The sequence below is a fragment of the Coffea eugenioides genome, chromosome 7, assembly GCF_003713205.1.
Source record: "Coffea eugenioides isolate CCC68of chromosome 7, Ceug_1.0, whole genome shotgun sequence".
Classification (NCBI taxonomy): domain Eukaryota; kingdom Viridiplantae; phylum Streptophyta; class Magnoliopsida; order Gentianales; family Rubiaceae; genus Coffea; species Coffea eugenioides.
Window position 1 is genome coordinate 2,162,776 of NC_040041.1, and position 18,089 is coordinate 2,180,864.

The window sequence follows — 18,089 nt, forward strand, 5'->3', positions numbered from 1 at the left end:
CGATGGATGCCATACTCCAATTACAATACTCGAGCGGCCGGCCTAATCCGACACTTAACCATTAATTAATCGCTGGATGGCACACTTGCGAGGGGAAAACGATGAAGGAATGAAAACTTGCATTGCAAGTGCTGGTGCTAAACTAAACCATTGGGCTTTAGTCCAATAAACAGTGAGGGAAACGCATCTTAGAGCTGCTTTTCCTTGCACTAAACATTCAAATTCTTTTGTTCAAAAAAATTCAGAAAATACAGCATGCACTTGTTTGATTTGGACGTTCATCCCTCATCTCCCATACGACTTCAATTGGGCTTCCCATTCTTTTGTTCGAAAAAAATTCAAAAAGTACAATGGTACATTTGTCCGATAGTTCACCCATCAACTTATACAATAGGAATAATGTAGATTATTGCCGTTATACTAAAAGAAAAAAATTGCTAGTGCTGAACTAGCAATTATCTACTCTCTTTAATTTCGCAAGATGCACTGAATAAACGCAGGATTGGGAAATGATTTTGGATGTCGAATCTGCATCTTTTGGGAGGGGGGAAGGGGAATGCATATTGTCACCACTCCCGATTATTCCTCTTGAGAATCAGAATTTTTGCTCCAGTCTGACGGAGAAATGAGAAAATACCCGATTTTAACTTTTCAATTATGGTTTGACGGAGTTGAAGACGGTGTAGCGATTAATTCTCTGACCAATCGCGTGTCATCTTTGCCTTCAAAGTTCTGATTAGGGTGCGTTCGAATCGAGTCGAGGTCGAGTAGTGACTCGAGGTAAAATAACTAAGTTCGAAATCGTGCTCGTCAAGCTTTTAAAATTCGAACTCGAGCTCGAGTTCGACGTCAATTTACGTTACTCGAGTTCTAGTTTAATTAAATCTAATCAATTCAAATCAAGCTCAATCAAGCCTAATCAAGCTCACGTAATAAAAATTAATATTTTACATATAATTTTAAATAAAGGATATTATTGATATTTCACAATAATAAAAATTAAAATATATATTATAAAAAACTCGATTAGACTCGTCGAGCTTTCGAGCGCAAAATATTGAAACTCAAATTCGACTCATTGCTTCTATCAAGCAGCTCGAGTTCAAGCTCGAGTTCAAGCCGAGCTGTTGGCTCGAGTCAAGCTACTCGGTCCATCATCAGCCCTAGTCCTGATTGACTGGCCATCCATTTTTGGGAGGTTAATTACACTCAAACTGGCAGTATTTATGGTGGAGAAAACTGTATTGAACCCCACTATCAGAGGACCAAAAAATATTTGCTGCCATGCCATATCTCCTGCAGTTTTTCGTACTACTACTATATATATATAGTATTATAGAGTTTATTGCCAAAATAACTCTTCTTCTAGAATATATACTCAAAGTAACTTAATTTTAAAACTTATTATCTTTGTGATCCTTTTTTGCCACTTAATTTTAAAACTTATTACCTTTGTGATCCTTTTTTGCCACTTAGGCTGCATATGTGTCAGGATAGAGATAAAAACGTTTTCCATTTCTCTTTCTCATCTAATATTTTCTTCAATTTTCTCTATAAAGCTTCCCACATTTTTTTTTTCGTTATCTTTCCCTTGTCAAACATAATCTAAGAGGCCAATCTTTATATTAACAGCATCTAAAAAATATGTTTCGCAAGTCGATAATCTTAAGGTAGATGAAGATTATTTTCGTCTTTTCAAAGAGTAGGAAGGATAACATAAACAAATATGATAACCTTGAAATTTTTGTAATTGATTACAATTTTCGTTGCAATTTTTGGTGCAATTTTTGTATTTTTAAAATTATTTTTTGAAAAAATATATATGCAATAGGTTTGATACATTTAAAAAAATTCGGAGACCAATAATAGTAAGGTTAATAATGGTAAAATTTATTTTAGATAATTATAAGGAAATTATAAAAGGTATGCAATCTTCTTGTGCCTCTATAATAAAAAAAATTAAAATTTTAGTTAATGTTAGAAACTATAAACTGGATTAGAACTTTCCTTTCTTGTTATTCTACATGGCAATCAGGATAATTAGATGGGAACAATAATATCATTATGGTAATAAAATTTGAAAGTGAATCATATTGAGAATATTTTTTAGTAAGAGTGTTATTTTGGCAAAAAACTCTAGTATTATAAGTACAAGTTCATTTTTAGCGACGGAAAGGACCATATTCTTCTACTAATTCTTTCTTCAATGTCGTATCCATAACAGTCATAAAATTTTGCCTAGATTAATGGGTTGGTCAATTGATCACCGGACGAGTTCAATGCTCCTAAGATCACTTCCAAGGAATACGTGTAACCAAAAAAATTCCAACCAGACTCACTGTTAAAAAAAAAAAAGAAAGGTGTGTAAACAAATACTACCAACAGAAAAGAAAGAAGGAAATCCATGCATTTTATCGTGCCCGCACGCTATCTAGAACCAAGGGGCAGCCTTCATCCATGGTGATTTACCATCCATTTCATCTCTTGAAATCGATCTACAAAACACCACCCTCAACCTAAAACCTAATTTTTTTAGCCTCTAAGCAAGGAAGAAAAAATAGAAAGGTAGAATAAGATCGTCTCAAGAAAAGGTCCCCCATTTCTCTTCAGACTTTTTTTTTGAAAAAAAAAACTAATTTGATATAATTCGACATGGCCCATTCACAATCACGTCCAAATCGCAATAACAGACAAAACTTCATGAGGAAACTATGTCCAAATTTTGATCGAGAAGATGGGCTGGAGACAGTTCTGGAGGTGCCCATTCCGGAGGAAATGTTCGCGGCCATGGGGAACAACATAGCCTTGCGGTGGGAAAATATGGCGACTTGGATGAAAGCTCAAACTTCCGATAAATGGTCATCTCCAATTATCGCCGGGCGCTATAATGAATTGAGTTTTCTTCTTTTCATTATGGGATCTCCTCTTATCCCACTTCAAGTCCAATTAGACCAATCTATCCATCGTCCTGTTAGGCACGCTTCCATTGTAAGACATTCCTCTTTTTCTCCCATTGCATCCCTGTATTATCATTCCCTTTTTTTTTTGGTTTATTGCCAGCCAATTATAGGAATGCTGCTATTCATATTATCATTCAACTTTTGATCACGTTACATCATCACAGCTTTGAGTGAATCATGTAAAAATGGTCAAATATGCATGTCATCTACCAGAGAGCGATCTAGTGGATGCTGCTACTCTTTTTTTCATTTTTTTTTGGGCGATGTAGTCTCGTCTCATTAATCTAGATTTTCCAAGAACATGTGGCCGATTAATTCGTTATTATTATCTCTTCTTTTATTTGTGGTTCATTTTTTTTTCTTGATAAAAGATTGAAATGAATTGTTGCAGGAAGCATCAACAGCCAAATACATCGTACAACAATACATAGCAGCAACGGGAGGACAGCAGGCTTTGAACTCGGTAAATAGCATGTGCGCGCTTGGACAAGTCAAAATCAGTTCATCAGAATTTCATCAAGGAGATGATTCAGTCAAAGTTAGAAACACTGAAGAAGCCGGAGGATTCGTGCTGTGGCAGAAGAACCCGGACCTCTGGTGCTTAGAGTTGCTCATCTCCGGTTGTAAAGTCATCTCTGGTAGCAATGGCAAAGTTTCTTGGAGGGAATCCTCCAACCAACAAAGACCCATTGCTAAGGGTCCTCCCAGACCCCTACGCCGCTTTTTACAGGTGGGGCTAACTCTTTAAGTTCTTTAACAAAATAAAAATATAATCTTGAAATCTTTTGTGACCAATCCAAATGGTTGATTTAGGAAGCAAACTGCATTTTAACCATTTTCAGCTAGAATTAGTCGTGCTCCGGACTCTTGTATCATCAACTACTATGGAAATTCATGGTATCTAAATTGCTATCGTCTGAATAGGGCCTGGATCCTCGCTCTGCAGCCATTTTATTCATAGATGCAGTATGCATAGGAGAGAAGATCATAAATGACGAAGACTGCTTCATTCTAAAACTGGACACAAACCAATCAACTCTGGAGGCGCAAAGCGGCCCCAATTACGAAATCATCCATCACACTCTGTGGGGATACTTCAGCCAAAGATCAGGGCTTCTCGTTAAATTTGAGGATTCGAGGCTGCTTACTGTGAAAACAAGTAGGGATGATGGTGAAGGAGTGTTCTGGGAGACGAGCACGGAGTCGGTGATAGAGGATTACAAGTATGTGGAGGGTGTTAATATAGCACATAGTGGCAGGACTTCTATGACAGTTTTCAGATATGGAGAGCAGTCAGCAAACCACAAAAGAGAGCTCCAAGAAACTTGGAAGATTGAGGAAGTTGATTTTAATGTCTGGGGTTTGAACTCTGAATTTTTTATGCCTCCTTCAGAATTCCAGAGGAAAAAATGAAAATATGTTGCAGCAGCACTATGAGAACTTCTTTCCTTTTATTTATTTAATTTTTTTTTTGGAAGAGAAAACGTGTATAGAATTAATTTAGGCCCCCCCCCCCGGTTTTGCTTTATTGGTTTTGTTTTTCCACGGAGATTGTTAGAGATAATTGTTTACTCATATACATTTGTCGAAGTATAAAAAGAAAAAAATAATAAAACAAAGATGTCTCACTCCAATAAAATCTTGTAACCCGGCCCTTGATTTAATTGGCTCATTCTCGGCCTGCTGCCGTGGTTATTCATTTTTCACCTTCCTCAACTAATCCAATTGAGATCCTCTATGTCACTACTCGGTGCCAAATCCAGCATCAATCCCACTTATCGCGTGATGATAGAAGAAATTTAAATAAATAGTACATGACAAGTTAAATAAACAGGATACTTGACATAAATATAAGAGTGGCACTGAATTGTCACTGAAAAAGTGGCACTGAGGATCCACCCCCAATTCCTCGGTTTGGATCTTCTCTTGCTTTAGTTCTTGCTCGAGTTAGACTTCTTGTGTAAAAATCCGTCTGCTTAGCCTTCTATTTCTCTTTCTTTTCCAGTATTTTAGTATTGTTTGATAGTCTCGGATAGCCCAACGACTGATAATCGCAGCAGATAATTGGTTCCCAGTTCCGACCATATCGTCTGTATACTATCAACAAATTGTTAAACATGAATCTTCTGCATTGTAACATTTCATATTTGAATTATCGTTTTAATCTCCTTTTCTTTCTTCTACATAAATATGGGCACTGGGTATATTTCCCTTTCCCTAATTTTGTAGGTTTGATTAGCATTCAGAAACTGCGATCATGAATTTTAAAAACAAAAGCTAATAGAGCAGTAACCATAGAAATCATCTTTGTGCTACAAGTATTTTGCAAATTCTAGAAGAGTTAAACGAAGTTGGATGGAGCAATAGTAACTCAAATGTTGGCTCCCATAACTCTCGCGAACTTGAGCCTACAAACTACTAAGAAAGCATCTCTTTTATGGGATGGAAATTGTTCTTGTATACTTACTTTCGTCATCAGAGGCCTCCAGGATGGCCGCACAGGTGTAACATGAGGGGCTATACATATACATGTATACGTAAAGCACAGGTCCTTCCTGATCTTCTCCGAACTCGCAGCTCGAAGAGTAGCTTAACGGAAGTGCTACATCAACAGTCCATTACAGACTAGTTAGTAATTCAAGAGGTCTGGTGTGATCGATCAGTGGTTCAAGGGGAAACCATCATAGACAGTATCCTCGGTAAGTAAATATCCTTCCATGGTGAAGACTGTAGACAAGCATCAGGCAAGCTCTCAATTGAGCACCAACGCATATCATGCCAGCGGTCAAAAGTTTCTTTTCACATAAGACTAATTGAAACCAAAAGTGAAAGCAAGAATCAGAGACCTAAATAAATACATTGTTCATTCCTGTTCAGAAAACAGGCAAAGGACCGCTACCTTCTTAACTGATAATGGACAATAAACAGGTACAAATGAATTGTGTATAAAAGAATTTCAACTTTGAGAGAATACTCTTCAAATCATAAACTAATCCATGCTGTTGCCATTAACCAGCCTCCTTGTTACTTGATTTGTCCTCCATTTTCGTATACTCTGAAAAGCAGGGTGGAAAAAAACTTAAAAGGAGTTCCTCGTGTGTACAGTTGAAGGAAATCTACCATTAAACACAGATCAAAGAAAACATCCCGTGTACTTGTTGTGTACATCTTTAAAGCAATAAAGTAGGAGTTCAAAAAATAAACATATAATGATACTCATCCATCAGTCACTAAATCCATTAACTACATTCTACCGAAAAGTGATTATTTTCCGGAAAGCAGCACCTGCATTCTTTCTTTATATGTTGAACGAAGTAAAAGAAAATTGAAATAAAGAAAGTTCACTCGCTACTCTAACCAGTTGCTATCATACCGTAAAAAGAAATTTTGAAAAAATATATACTCCTCATAAATAGACAACAGTCATCACCTATAATGAAAGTCAAGATGTAAATGTTATGAAGTGAAGCTCCTTCAACCAATCAGCATCTGACTTACTGTTGATACCTACTCAACAGCCATTCACAGTTTACTGAAATCCAACCGATGGCTCAGAAAAGGGCAGGCAATCCTACTCCTAATGGTCCTGCTACTAAAGGGTCTATGCTTTGGAAGACAGAACATCATAAGACAAAGGTTCTCAAAGCAAAAGCCACGGGACTAATTAAAGCAGACTGCAGCTGATAACTTCACCAGAAAACGTTCATAGCAAGCTTATGGGCACACAAACACTTTTATGTTGAGATAAATGAAATTAGTTATTGCTTGTCTGACACAAAGGACAAGCTGCTGACACTCTTAACTCATGCATTCTAGCAATGACTGCACACTAGGACACAGTTCACGTTAATCGTTCATAATAAATAGGACTCCAACAGTCTTGATTGCTCAGGCAAACTATAAAAATAGTGCTGTGAGGGGTCAAATGGCAAGCCCATTTAGCTATGAGGAAGAAATTCTCCTGAGGTAGGCCCTATGGTTTAAAACTGGCATCATCAAGCTTTGCCTTGACGTGGGCACAGAAAGCATCTCTGATTTTGCATTTTTCTACCACCTAGAAAAAGCATTACACCTAAACAGTAAGCAGGATACAGAAGGAGCACAGCCAAAAAACTCAAATTTGTAATCCACTATGTTTGCAAATTGCAACCAAATCGTTCAGGAAAAGTAGCTTAATTCTATCCATGATAAAAGGTGACTAGGAGGGAATCTTCCTTTCTTTTGAAAAAGACATTCGTCTTGACATGAATGACAGCAATGTTTTTTATTCTTTCAAATTAAAAATATCATCCAGAAGAGCCAAACTTATATTTTTATGTTCTTTAATTCTTTTAATGCAAAAGCAATGACAGATCTTGTGGATTTTTAAGTAACTCCAAAGAGATTAAGAAAAAACAAAACATGAAAGCACCAAAATAAAAAGAACCGTTATTTTGTGCATCAGAACTGAATCATGTTGCAGAACAAATGTTGATGAGCATAAGACATCCTCATGATATGAACACAAGCGATAAGTACACTCATCTATCAGCTAGATCAGAAAACTCATAAAAAGGACTTTCATCCAAAGAAAATCCAGGAGAAATTTCAGTGTTGTAGCCCTTACAAGATAGAAGGTTAAAACCTTCATTCCCCACTGAACCAAAGGAGAAGAAAAGTCCCAAAAAAAAAGAACTAAAACATTATATTTTTTGAATGTTAAGAAATTGTAAAGGAACACAGTGGGCGCATATGCTAAGCAGCAATAAGAAAGAATAATAGTTCAATATGACTGCCGAAGGTAATACAAATGAAAGAATAAGAGCATCAGGCCTGTAATTAAATAAATATGGAGCTAAATTCTAATGAAGACAAGCAAAAGGAAATTTCTAGTCTAACATTCTAACATTTAGCATCACTACCGGAAATTGGAATCAGCACCTATCAGTCTCACGTATAATTTTCAAAATCTACTTGTTAACGTCCGGACATAACATGGGGAGAGGGAAAACAAATTCACTCACTTGCAAGCTGCAGATATATCAACTATCATATTATGCCAAACAAATGTAACAAAAAAGATGGAATTCAAAAAAAATGTTAACGGAGAAGCAGAAACTCCCTAAAATATGTAATGTACCATAATGCTCTGCTAAACTTTTGTAGTTGTGAGCATGTTTATTTGTCTTAGAGTTTTTTGTCCAGATCGAGCAGAGACAAAACCACAAGGAAGAGAGTGCATGTGCATCATTGTACAAAGGCTTTCACAAGCATCACCACAAGATGATTTGATCAACATCACACAATAATTTTTTTCCTGCTCTATTATCTGTTTCCCGCATGTGAAATTAATAACTATCAAAATATGCTCACAAAAGAAACATAACATGGAGTTTAACATAGAATGAATCACAGAAACTCCTCCAACATGAACTCCAAAATTTCATGCCCTAATGCTCTACTAAGCCTATTTACTTTTAGCAAATTACCATTAACACTTGACTATTGTTTACCACTGTCATGTATGCCAACTAGTCATGTGTTGCAAGTTCTTACAAGCAAATGTATACCAGAACTCAAGCTAATGAACAACAATAGACAAAGTATTAACATCTAGTTCTTCCGAACAACATTTTCAGGTTAATATCGCTACATGAATTAACCAAAATATGTGATAGTAACACTGCCTACTTTGCTCTGACAATATTTGACATTTTATTCAACATAATGATGCTCCAGTCCATCTCTAAAATATTTCCTATTTTTGTCTAAAAAACAAAAGGATTTCAGTGCCACTATTTCACGGCCATATTTAGTAGTCAGCAGACCCTAATGCACTAAATCAAGATAGCCTCCAACTACCTTTCCCACAATGCCAAGATACTAATAATCATCCAACAGTTGGTGACTTGTGTTCCAGCACAAATTCACAACCAACTCAGTAAACTAGGCATAAAAAGTCAATAAATTAGTATGAAATGCAGCTAAACCGATTTTAGGACAAAAAAATGTCAAATGCAAAATAGTTAAGTGAATTATTGTACTACTAACCAAAGAATGAGCCGTAGGGGGAGGCTCAAGACGGATACTCCGGAGGGACATCTTAGCGATCTCGGAGACGGCAGCCTCTCGGACTCCAAGGACATCGCTATTCATATATTCGTAAGCCGACTTAAATGCATCCTCCCAAAATTTCGCCAATCTGATCCGGCGATTGCTAGAGGTATAAACATCCCACATATGCCTCACTACCTTCTCCCTCTCCTCCATTTCCTATGCATATATTAGACTATTAATCTAACCTATCTAGGAAACAAAAGAACGATCGCATAATTTGATAATCAGAGCGAAGGAAGCTTACGAGGACGTCGAGATCATCGGGGAGATGGAAGTCGAGGGAGTCGCGGTTGGAGAGTTGATTGAGGTTAGCTGCGGACCATCGGAGAGTGACGGTGCCGGTGAGTATCGACCAGAATGCAAGGAGTATAATGGCCGCCAACGCCCAAAATTTGTACCGGCCTCTGCCGAAAAATAAGTATGAATGATCTCCGGCCGCGGCGGTGGCAGAAGCTGAGCTGATTTCTTTTTTCAATGATAGAGATGACGTAGACGTGGGGGTTGATACTGGTAATGTATCATCATCCTTCATTTCTCGAATCAAAAAATAATAATAGTGAAAGCAAATAATTCAAGGAAAAAAGTACTAACTACGATTTGTATTAATGGATCATGAGTAGAAGTTGTAATTAAGAGAATTAGAGCTACGTTTTTGGGGCAGTAGTTTCTGGTTTTTCTGGAATCTGAAACCAGAAAAGTTTTGCAGGGACTGATCTGACCCTTCACTTGAGAAAGAGAGAGAGGCAAAAGGGCTTTAGGGAGAAACAGAGTCCGAGGCGGGATCACTCGGTTCCTGGACGGGAAAGTCTGGAACCTGGAATGAGGACGTAATTAATTAGTATTTATTTACTTATTTATCCATCTACCAGTTATTGGATCTCCTAATGCACTCTCTTGTCGATAAGCCCAACAGTCTATATACTTGTGGTGGGCAAGTCCAATGGTCCAGCTTTACTTTAAAAATAAATAAATAAACAAGCATATGAGCAGAGAATTTGCATTTATTTACAAGTATTACAGGTAGGAATGCAAACGAATCTAATTAAATCAAATAATTTAGTGTTTAAACTTGTGTGATTATTTCATCTAGTTCAAAATGTTGTTTAATTTTAGTTTGTTTATCTATTAAGTCGAGATCAAACGAACTTTTATTAAATCGAACTTAAGTAGCTTGAGTTTTTTGTCTATAAATTTTAATTTTATGTTAAACGAGTCAAGTTTGAATCGAGTTTGATCATTTATCTTATGCAAAATGCTATTCAAGTTCAGTTTGATTAGTTGATAAACCACACTTGAATACTCTCTTACCAAAATGAACTCAATTTGAATAACGAATAACTTGATTCGTCTTTCAACCCTAATTATAGAGTTAGCATGAATTGCTAGTTCTTCAAAAAACAAGTCTATAATCACACATTCCAAATACATTTCAAAAAACACCCAAAAATATATCAAATACACCTATAAAAATGTTTAAAAAAATTTTTTGGAATCCTACCCTTTTTGCTTACTCTACTTATCACACACCACCCCTACCTCACTCCTCATCTCCCTTCATTTCCTAGCATCGCTCCTCTTCTTTTCTCTTCTATCTTTTTTCTATCCCTACCTTTTTCTCTTGTCCCTTTCCCCTCCTTCCTCATTCTCTCTCCATTGATCAAATCAAAACTTGATACCCACCATCATTACCTTCTCCTTCCTCTTCCATCTCCTTTTTCCCCTTTATTCCTCCTTTCTCTTTCTTTCTTTTTTCCCCTCCCTACTAGAAACCCCGTATCCCTCCTTTTTCCCTTTTATGGTCATGACCAAAAGGAACAAGTGATGAATTTTGCAACCCAAAATGTCATCGTATAAAGAAAAAAATGGAAGTACAATCACTCAATCTTGCAACAGGTGAAATAATCGGATAAAATTAAACCAAAAAAAAGGTGAACGAATCTCTCAACCAATTGTCCAACCTTCAAAAAATTAATCTTTGTTTCCAGTCCAAAAAAAAGAGAGGCTTCACTGAGAGCAAAGATGGACAGGGCATCCATAACACAACATAAACAGATGCCAGTTTTCCTAGAAATATTTGGATAGCTGCATTGGCTTTTAATTGATTGGCATTATCAAATTCAAAGAAATAAACTATAAAAAAATACAGAATTTATCGTGCAATAAATTTGTCTCAAGTGCCATTTTATGATTTTGCCCGCTTTTGATCACAGCCGAAAATGAGAGGTGAAAGGAGGAGGGAGAATGAGGGAAGAGGAGAAAAAAAGAGAAAAAAAAAAAAGAGGAAAAGAGAGAGGTGGTGGTGGTAGGTGAAAAAATGAAAAAGGTATAAATTTGTAGTTATTTTATTTATTTATTTATTTCTTTAGATGCGTTTGAAATTGTGTATGTCTTTAGAGTTATCTTTGAAGTTGTATTTGAAGTGTCACCGAAGACTTCAAATGCAACAACAGTTTTTGAAAATAACTCCAATTCCTACATAGGCCAGAAGATTTTTTCAAAAATATCATTGAAAATACGTAATTCATACGAATTCGTATGTTTCTAGGCACAAAAGTTGGTGTAAGCCTATGCGGTCTCGCGCTTCTCCAATAAAAGAGAGGGGGAGGGGGATAAGAAACACAGAATATACGGCGCTTGTTGCGCTTGCAATTATTAAGTTTTTGTTTCTCCTTCCCCCCTCATCCGGACTGCATTTGGTCAAGGCAATTAGGCAGCATTCTTCTTTAAAATAAAGCACTACGTATGCTTTGCATTTTTGTTTGACAAAAACTTGATTCGTCGCATCGGAGGAAGGGTAATAAAAGCACAAGGTGTGGTGCTCCATGTAGAGGAGCAAATTTACCGGAGCCACGTGTCAATTCGGACATGGTGACCTATCAGTTCGGCCAGACCAGCTCGGACAGGAGGGATGCCAGCTCGTGCATGGCTACCGCTTCCCCGCTAGATGGGTCTGGTGGGCCGCTGCCTCCGAACCTTTCGAAGCTAGCCGATGGAGCCCTAGAAGGACTCCCTCTCCAGCCGGACTTCTAATCCTATAAGGAAACTATTACCCACAAGCCTATAAATACAACACCACAAGGCAACACAAGGTACGCCATCAACAACACTTTCCATTGTTACTTTACTCTCAAGCTCTTACTAACTTGACCGTCGGAGCTGCTCCGGGGAACTAGCCCCGCCGTTCGTCCATTTGCAGGTCGGTTCGCTCACCTCACATGCGCATTAGCTCCCTCTTAGTTTGTAGCAGCTCAGCTCGGATTGCTTTCTAGGACTGAGCTCAGTTCGCTCGCTTTCCTCCCATCAGCTCGTCCCTGACCAGCTCACAGCAGCTCAGCTCGGATCGCATTTTTGGCAGTCGCATCACTCCACGCCAACATGATATTTGACATTTACGGCCTTTTTAAGCTCTGATGAAAAGTGTTCTTGCTCTGCGAATGGAGCCTTTTGGGCTGAGCATAATGCTATACTCCACAACAGGTTTTTGTTTAGCGTTACACTATAGCTTACCAGATGCAAACAATTCCAGTCAAACATGCAGAAGACTGTCAACGCATTACAGCATAGCGGTATTGTTGGTTGATGGATAAATATTTTTGAGAAGGTAATTAGCATTATTAGTTCGTGACGAAATTCACAGTTATATATTTAAAAAAAAAACTATTTGTACGGAAACATTACCAAAGTAATGAGTGTGTTCGGATTATAAATTATTTGAGATAATTTTATAAAAAAAGTACTGTAACACTTTTTTGATATGATGTATGTGAGATAAAAAAGTGATTAAAAAATGTGTTGATATTACAAATAAATCAATATATATAAATAAGTTGTAAATAAAGTGTAATTTTTTATGATCCAAACACAATATTGTACTCGCATTTTTTGGTTTTGTTTGGGGGTCTAAATTACATTTTAAATAAACAAGTGCTACTGTTGACGATGGACAGATGTGTCGTTCCCGAATTGCAAATGGACTTTCCACTTTCCAATTTGACCCGGTGCCTGATCTCCTGTAATAACACAACAAAAGTAACAAAGTAATATATACATATTTTTTTATTTCTTTCGGCACAAAAAACTACCAAAATAATTAAAATAAACGAACAAAACAAAAAATGCGGTGCCCGTACTGCTCGGCGGCGCAGGGGCGGTGCACCACCACGTCAAGCGGCCGGTCAATAACCGAGTGCACCTCCTGCGGCCGCGTAGTAGAGGAACGCCAAAGCCAATCCCACCACCTCTTCCACATTCGCGCTCAAGACTCTCCTCTCTGTCTCGTCACTTCCGACCTCCCCACTCTCCCTGTCCCCGCCACCACTGACTCCAACCCCACATCCAACTCCGACGACGATGACCCTTTTGAACCCACAGGCTTCATCACCGCTTTCTCAACGTGGTCTCTCGAGCCATACCCATTATTCGCTCAGTCTTCGATTTCCTTCGCCGGTCACTTAGCTGAGCTGGAAAGAGTCCTGGAAACGACGTCGTCCTCCTCTTCCTGTTCTTCTTCTTCCGGGTCGAATTCTTCTGGGCCTTCAGTGGTTGTGGATAATTTGAGGGCGTATTTGCAGATTATTGACGTGGCTTCAATACTGGGGCTTGATTATGATATATCTGATCACGCTTTTCAGCTTTTTAGGGATTGTTCTTCCGCTACTTGCTTGAGAAATCGAAGCGTTGAAGCTCTTGCTACTGCTGCGCTTGTTCAGGCCATCAGAGAAGCTCAAGAACCCAGAACCCTCCAGGTATATGGCATCATAATGGGTTTGGGCCGTAAATATATTTGATGATTATCTTTTCATGATAATATGCTTGTTGCTTTGTCAGTTAGCCCTGATTACTTCCATTCCTTCTGTTGTTTCTAAACTTTTTCCTTTTTAAATGTCATATGTATTTGTGGCTGAACAGCAGAAATTGGTCAAGTTTAATTAAGTTGCTGTCTTGATCCCCATTTTGGCTCGCCGTTTGTTTCAGTCCTGCCTACTGGGATCCGATCCTAAGAATTTGTGCTACAATTCCTTTCTTTCCAATTTTTTTTCGTAAATTTGAAGTATCTTTAATTTGACATTTCCATAAGAAATGGAAAATGAGCGCCGGTGAAATAAGACGAGCTATCCAACACAAATTTGAGTCTTATAGGAGTTGTAGCCAAGTTTCAAGATTCTTCTGCTGTTTTTCCTCTGTGTAACTTTCATCTTTGACTGATGTACGAATAAGCAACTTCTACAATTTCTAAAGGAGGTTTATTGGTCAAGGGCAAATGGAAAATCCAAAGTTCGGAGAATGTTGTCTTCTTTTTTTAACTCCAAGCTTAGAGTGTTCAAAGCGCAAGAATAAGAAGAATGTTACTATTTAAGTGTCCATACATGGAATCATCCTTCGAAATTTTCCTAGTTCATCGTTGAGCTATCTGAAGTGTCTGTGTTTTCTCTTTTCCTGATAGATTTATTTTGGCGTCTTCTTTCATATATCAGGAGATATCAATTGCTGCTAATTTACCCCAGAAGGAGATCGGAAAGTATATAAAGATACTTGGAGAAGCTCTTCAATTAAGTCAACCTATTAATAGCAATTCCATATCGGTTCATATGCCGAGGTTCTGTACGCTTCTCCAGCTCAACAAATCAGCTCAGGTGCAACCGGTTATGCAGGGATCTTTATTTTATGTTGTTTGATTCTTTACTCTACTAAGTTTCATGAGGATTAGGTTCTCTTTGATGCTAGTCATTGATAGTTTTGAACCATGCTGCTTCTGCTTAATTCTGTATGTGGACTTGTGTCTTATATTGGATATACAAGCATCGTATTATGACTTTCAATTCAATGATCTGTCAAACAATTTGAAGTGAACAATGCCTTTGATCTGTTCAAAAGAATTTATTGTCTGTTGAATGCCCTTTTCAGGGGCTGGCGACTCATATTGGCGAGGTTGTTATCAACAAATGTTTCTGCACTCGTAGAAATCCTATTAGCATTTCTGCAGCTGCTATATACTTGGCCTGCCAACTGGAGGATAAACGCAAGACCCAGGCTGAGATCTGTAAGGTCACTGGACTTACTGAAGTGACACTTCGTAAGGTTTACAAGGAACTATTGGAGAATTGGGATGATCTGCTGCCATCAAATTACAGCCCAGTTGTCCCTCCAGAGAAAGCATTCCCAATGGCAACTATTGCCTCAGGTCGTTCTTCGACACCTAGAGCTGATTTAGTTGAAGTGCCCTCCTCTGACAAGCAGACTGAAAGCAAGAATCCTAGAACAAGTGATGTTCTAGATACATGCCATGTCGCTAAAAATAAAGAGGAAACTGAAAATAGAGATAGCATCCATAGGAGTCAAAGTCTTCCAATGCACAGAACACTATTTTTGTGGAAATCCCAGCCTCCAGTTAGAAGTGCTACAGTAAATACACCTGCTGACAAGATTCAGAATATAACTCAGGAAATGGATATTGATCCAAGGAGCCAGACTGGGTCAGATGAAAAAGTCGTAGCCAGTTCTATGAGGCCTGTCCTTTTTTCTGCTCCTACTTCCAGTGCAGGTTCCCTCTCTTGGCCATTGCATACAACATCATCAGGGTTTTCCCCATCTGGTCAGCTTGTGCATCCACGTAATATGGCTTCCAATGGTTTGGATGAAATGACCCCACGTCAAAATGAAAATAAGAAGGGGAACCAACGTGTTGATACGTGAATGAAATCTGGTCTTAGTTTTTTCCTGTATTCTTCAGTTGCAAAACGTGCATGTTTTCCATAGTTACTTGGCTCAATTTAGGATTCCTTGTGTCATTTAGGACACTGTTGGGATGGATGCTTCATGGCTCCTTTTTGTATGTTCGTGGTTAAGGAAAAGACAAACGATTCTGTTTCCATACATTTTCTTACAGAAGTAAGCATGTTTTTGCAAATAAACCTAATCCCCACAGTAACTTCAAAAGCCTGCAACTTTTGTGAATTCTGTATATTTTCAGAATGTTGTTTTTTTTTATATATATTTTAATGTGGCAAGTTTTTATCCAATGAATTGGAGAAAACGGCCCACCATTTGGCTCCCAAACTCTCTTTTTTTATTAAAAAAAAAATTTGGGTTAGAATAGAGTTTATTTCATCACTTGAGGTATATAAAATTTCCTATCCGGATACCACATATTTAAAAGCGTATCACTCTTTAGATTGCGAGTTTTTGTTAAAAAAAATATACTATTAGATTGTGAGTTTTTATTAAGAAATATATTGTAACGATGTAATATATGTAAAATAAAAAAAAATTAAGAAATATTTTTAAAAAAAATTTCTGGAGAAGCTAGCAATCCAAACAAGGATCACGTTCATGCTAAGTCACAGGCTCTCAGTCTCATGGCTTGACGCTGTAATTCTTCGTGACTAGCGATCTTGTCTGATTACCATGGTCACGAGCGTTTAGATGTTCAAAATCATTTCAAACGTTCAACCACTATGCTTGATAATTCATCACAAAAAAAAATAAAAAAAAGGATTGTCTTGCGTAAAGCTTTTGTTGAATTTTGAACGAAATCGAACTAAATCATACGCCATCTGCACGAATATTAATGTGGTATCTGTGACGCTTTAAGAATCATGCTCCTTCTTTAAAGTACTTTATTTTTTTTGTAATGCTACATTGACTAATTTATAGATAAAGGTTTCCCTATCTTTATAGCCTTTGTTCTTTAAATAGTCAAAATTAGGTGGCTATAATTGCTAAAGTTCTCTACTTGTTTTCTGGTTAGAATGACATCTTTTTCTCTTGAAAAATGAAAACATTAAAAGCCTTGCCCATTCAACAGTATCATACACATTAAGTGCAAGGCTGCAAGAATGCATACTGATGTGGCTCCGGTATCCATTGAACATGCAAGCAATTGTGAGTCCATGGAATGGTTGTCACTTAATAAATGTGGATAATGGTCATTACTAAATGTAGCATGTCACATCCTAACTCTTGTTTTACAATTTCAGAGTCATATCCAAATCTTATTCATCCTATGTTCATATTTCTAATGAGAGCATTAGATATGGGCGATGTTGCTGTTAATTGGTTTTAGTTGCTTGTCAACTATCATCCCAATAAATCTGTACTGTTGATGACAATTTTTCTTTTTACGGCAACGATAGAAATCTAATCTATCCTAATCTAGGGGAGGGGAATCTAAGAAAATTGTGTATAAATGAGTAGTAGGTATAAGAACTTAACTAGATTAAATGAGTGTTCTGACACCTCTTTTGAATTTTTTTCAAAGTAGTTGGGTTCAAACCCCTGATCTAAATGAGTGACCATTGAGCTTCAGTGGTTTCTGTTGATAACAATTGAGCAGTTCAAACTTCAAATTGTTGATTTTTTTAGCAAACAAAAAGTTCAGTTTCCTTGAAGCTTAGTTCTTTCCGATGGGTTTCAAGTTTGAAGTTATAATTAATTCAAATTCATAAGATCCGATGTGAAAGTTCATACCCAAAAATGATAGCCTTGATGATTATGAGAGCTATAGTTTACATATTCATAAAACGTGCATGTTTATTGAAATTTCCAGTGGGATAAAACACTGAAATAGCCAAGGTTGAAAGACAACAATGAGTTTGGGATCTTGCACTCAAATCTCACCAATTATGAGTTGAGTCTTTTATTTGCTGATTTGTTAAGTATTTATGATCTTGGTCTGTGTTAGCAATCTTACCATCATGGATTGATAAAAGTCTTGTGAATATTAGAGAGGTACAGTCAGCTAAAAATGTACTATAACAAAAGGATTTGAATGGCAGCTACCGTTCTAATGAAATCCGAATGCGCTACGAGGGCTTTAACTTGGTGGCGGATAAGAAGTGGACGGCTAATTTCTTAGATTATACGTTAAAAAAAAAATAATCCGCCAAATGTACCTCTGACAGGAGGTGTTTCTCATTCTATAGCGGCCGTGCTGACTGGGCACGTCCGCATAATTAAAAATTCCACCAGCAACCTGCCTGCAAAAAATCCAAGGGAGCAGCAGGTGTCAGAGTGGACGTGCTGATTGGGCACGTC

At 37.5% G+C, this 18,089-nt stretch overlaps 3 protein-coding genes across 3 annotated transcripts; 2 read left to right on the forward strand and 1 right to left on the reverse strand.

The window, feature by feature from the left end:
- The first annotated feature begins 2,700 nt into the window (after positions 1 to 2,700).
- On the forward strand, positions 2,701 to 4,373 carry LOC113777527. Its single transcript, XM_027322645.1, has 3 exons — positions 2,701 to 2,988; positions 3,352 to 3,690; positions 3,885 to 4,373. Exons 1-3 carry the CDS (start codon positions 2,701 to 2,703, stop codon positions 4,371 to 4,373), a joined length of 1,116 nt encoding a protein of 371 aa, XP_027178446.1.
- A 1,343-nt stretch (positions 4,374 to 5,716) lies between these two features.
- Positions 5,717 to 9,867, reverse strand: LOC113778199. The gene is made up of 3 exons (XM_027323516.1): positions 9,301 to 9,867; positions 8,991 to 9,212; positions 5,717 to 6,015 (listed from the first exon to the last, which is right to left on the reverse strand). Exons 1-3 carry the CDS (start codon positions 9,586 to 9,588, stop codon positions 5,950 to 5,952), a joined length of 576 nt encoding a protein of 191 aa, XP_027179317.1. The 5' UTR covers positions 9,589 to 9,867; the 3' UTR covers positions 5,717 to 5,949.
- A 3,268-nt stretch (positions 9,868 to 13,135) lies between these two features.
- LOC113778718 (plant-specific TFIIB-related protein 1) lies at positions 13,136 to 15,967 on the forward strand. Its single transcript, XM_027324201.1, has 3 exons — positions 13,136 to 13,801; positions 14,531 to 14,689; positions 14,961 to 15,967. Exons 1-3 carry the CDS (start codon positions 13,172 to 13,174, stop codon positions 15,747 to 15,749), a joined length of 1,578 nt encoding a protein of 525 aa, XP_027180002.1. The 5' UTR covers positions 13,136 to 13,171; the 3' UTR covers positions 15,750 to 15,967.
- The last annotated feature ends 2,122 nt before the right edge of the window (positions 15,968 to 18,089 follow it).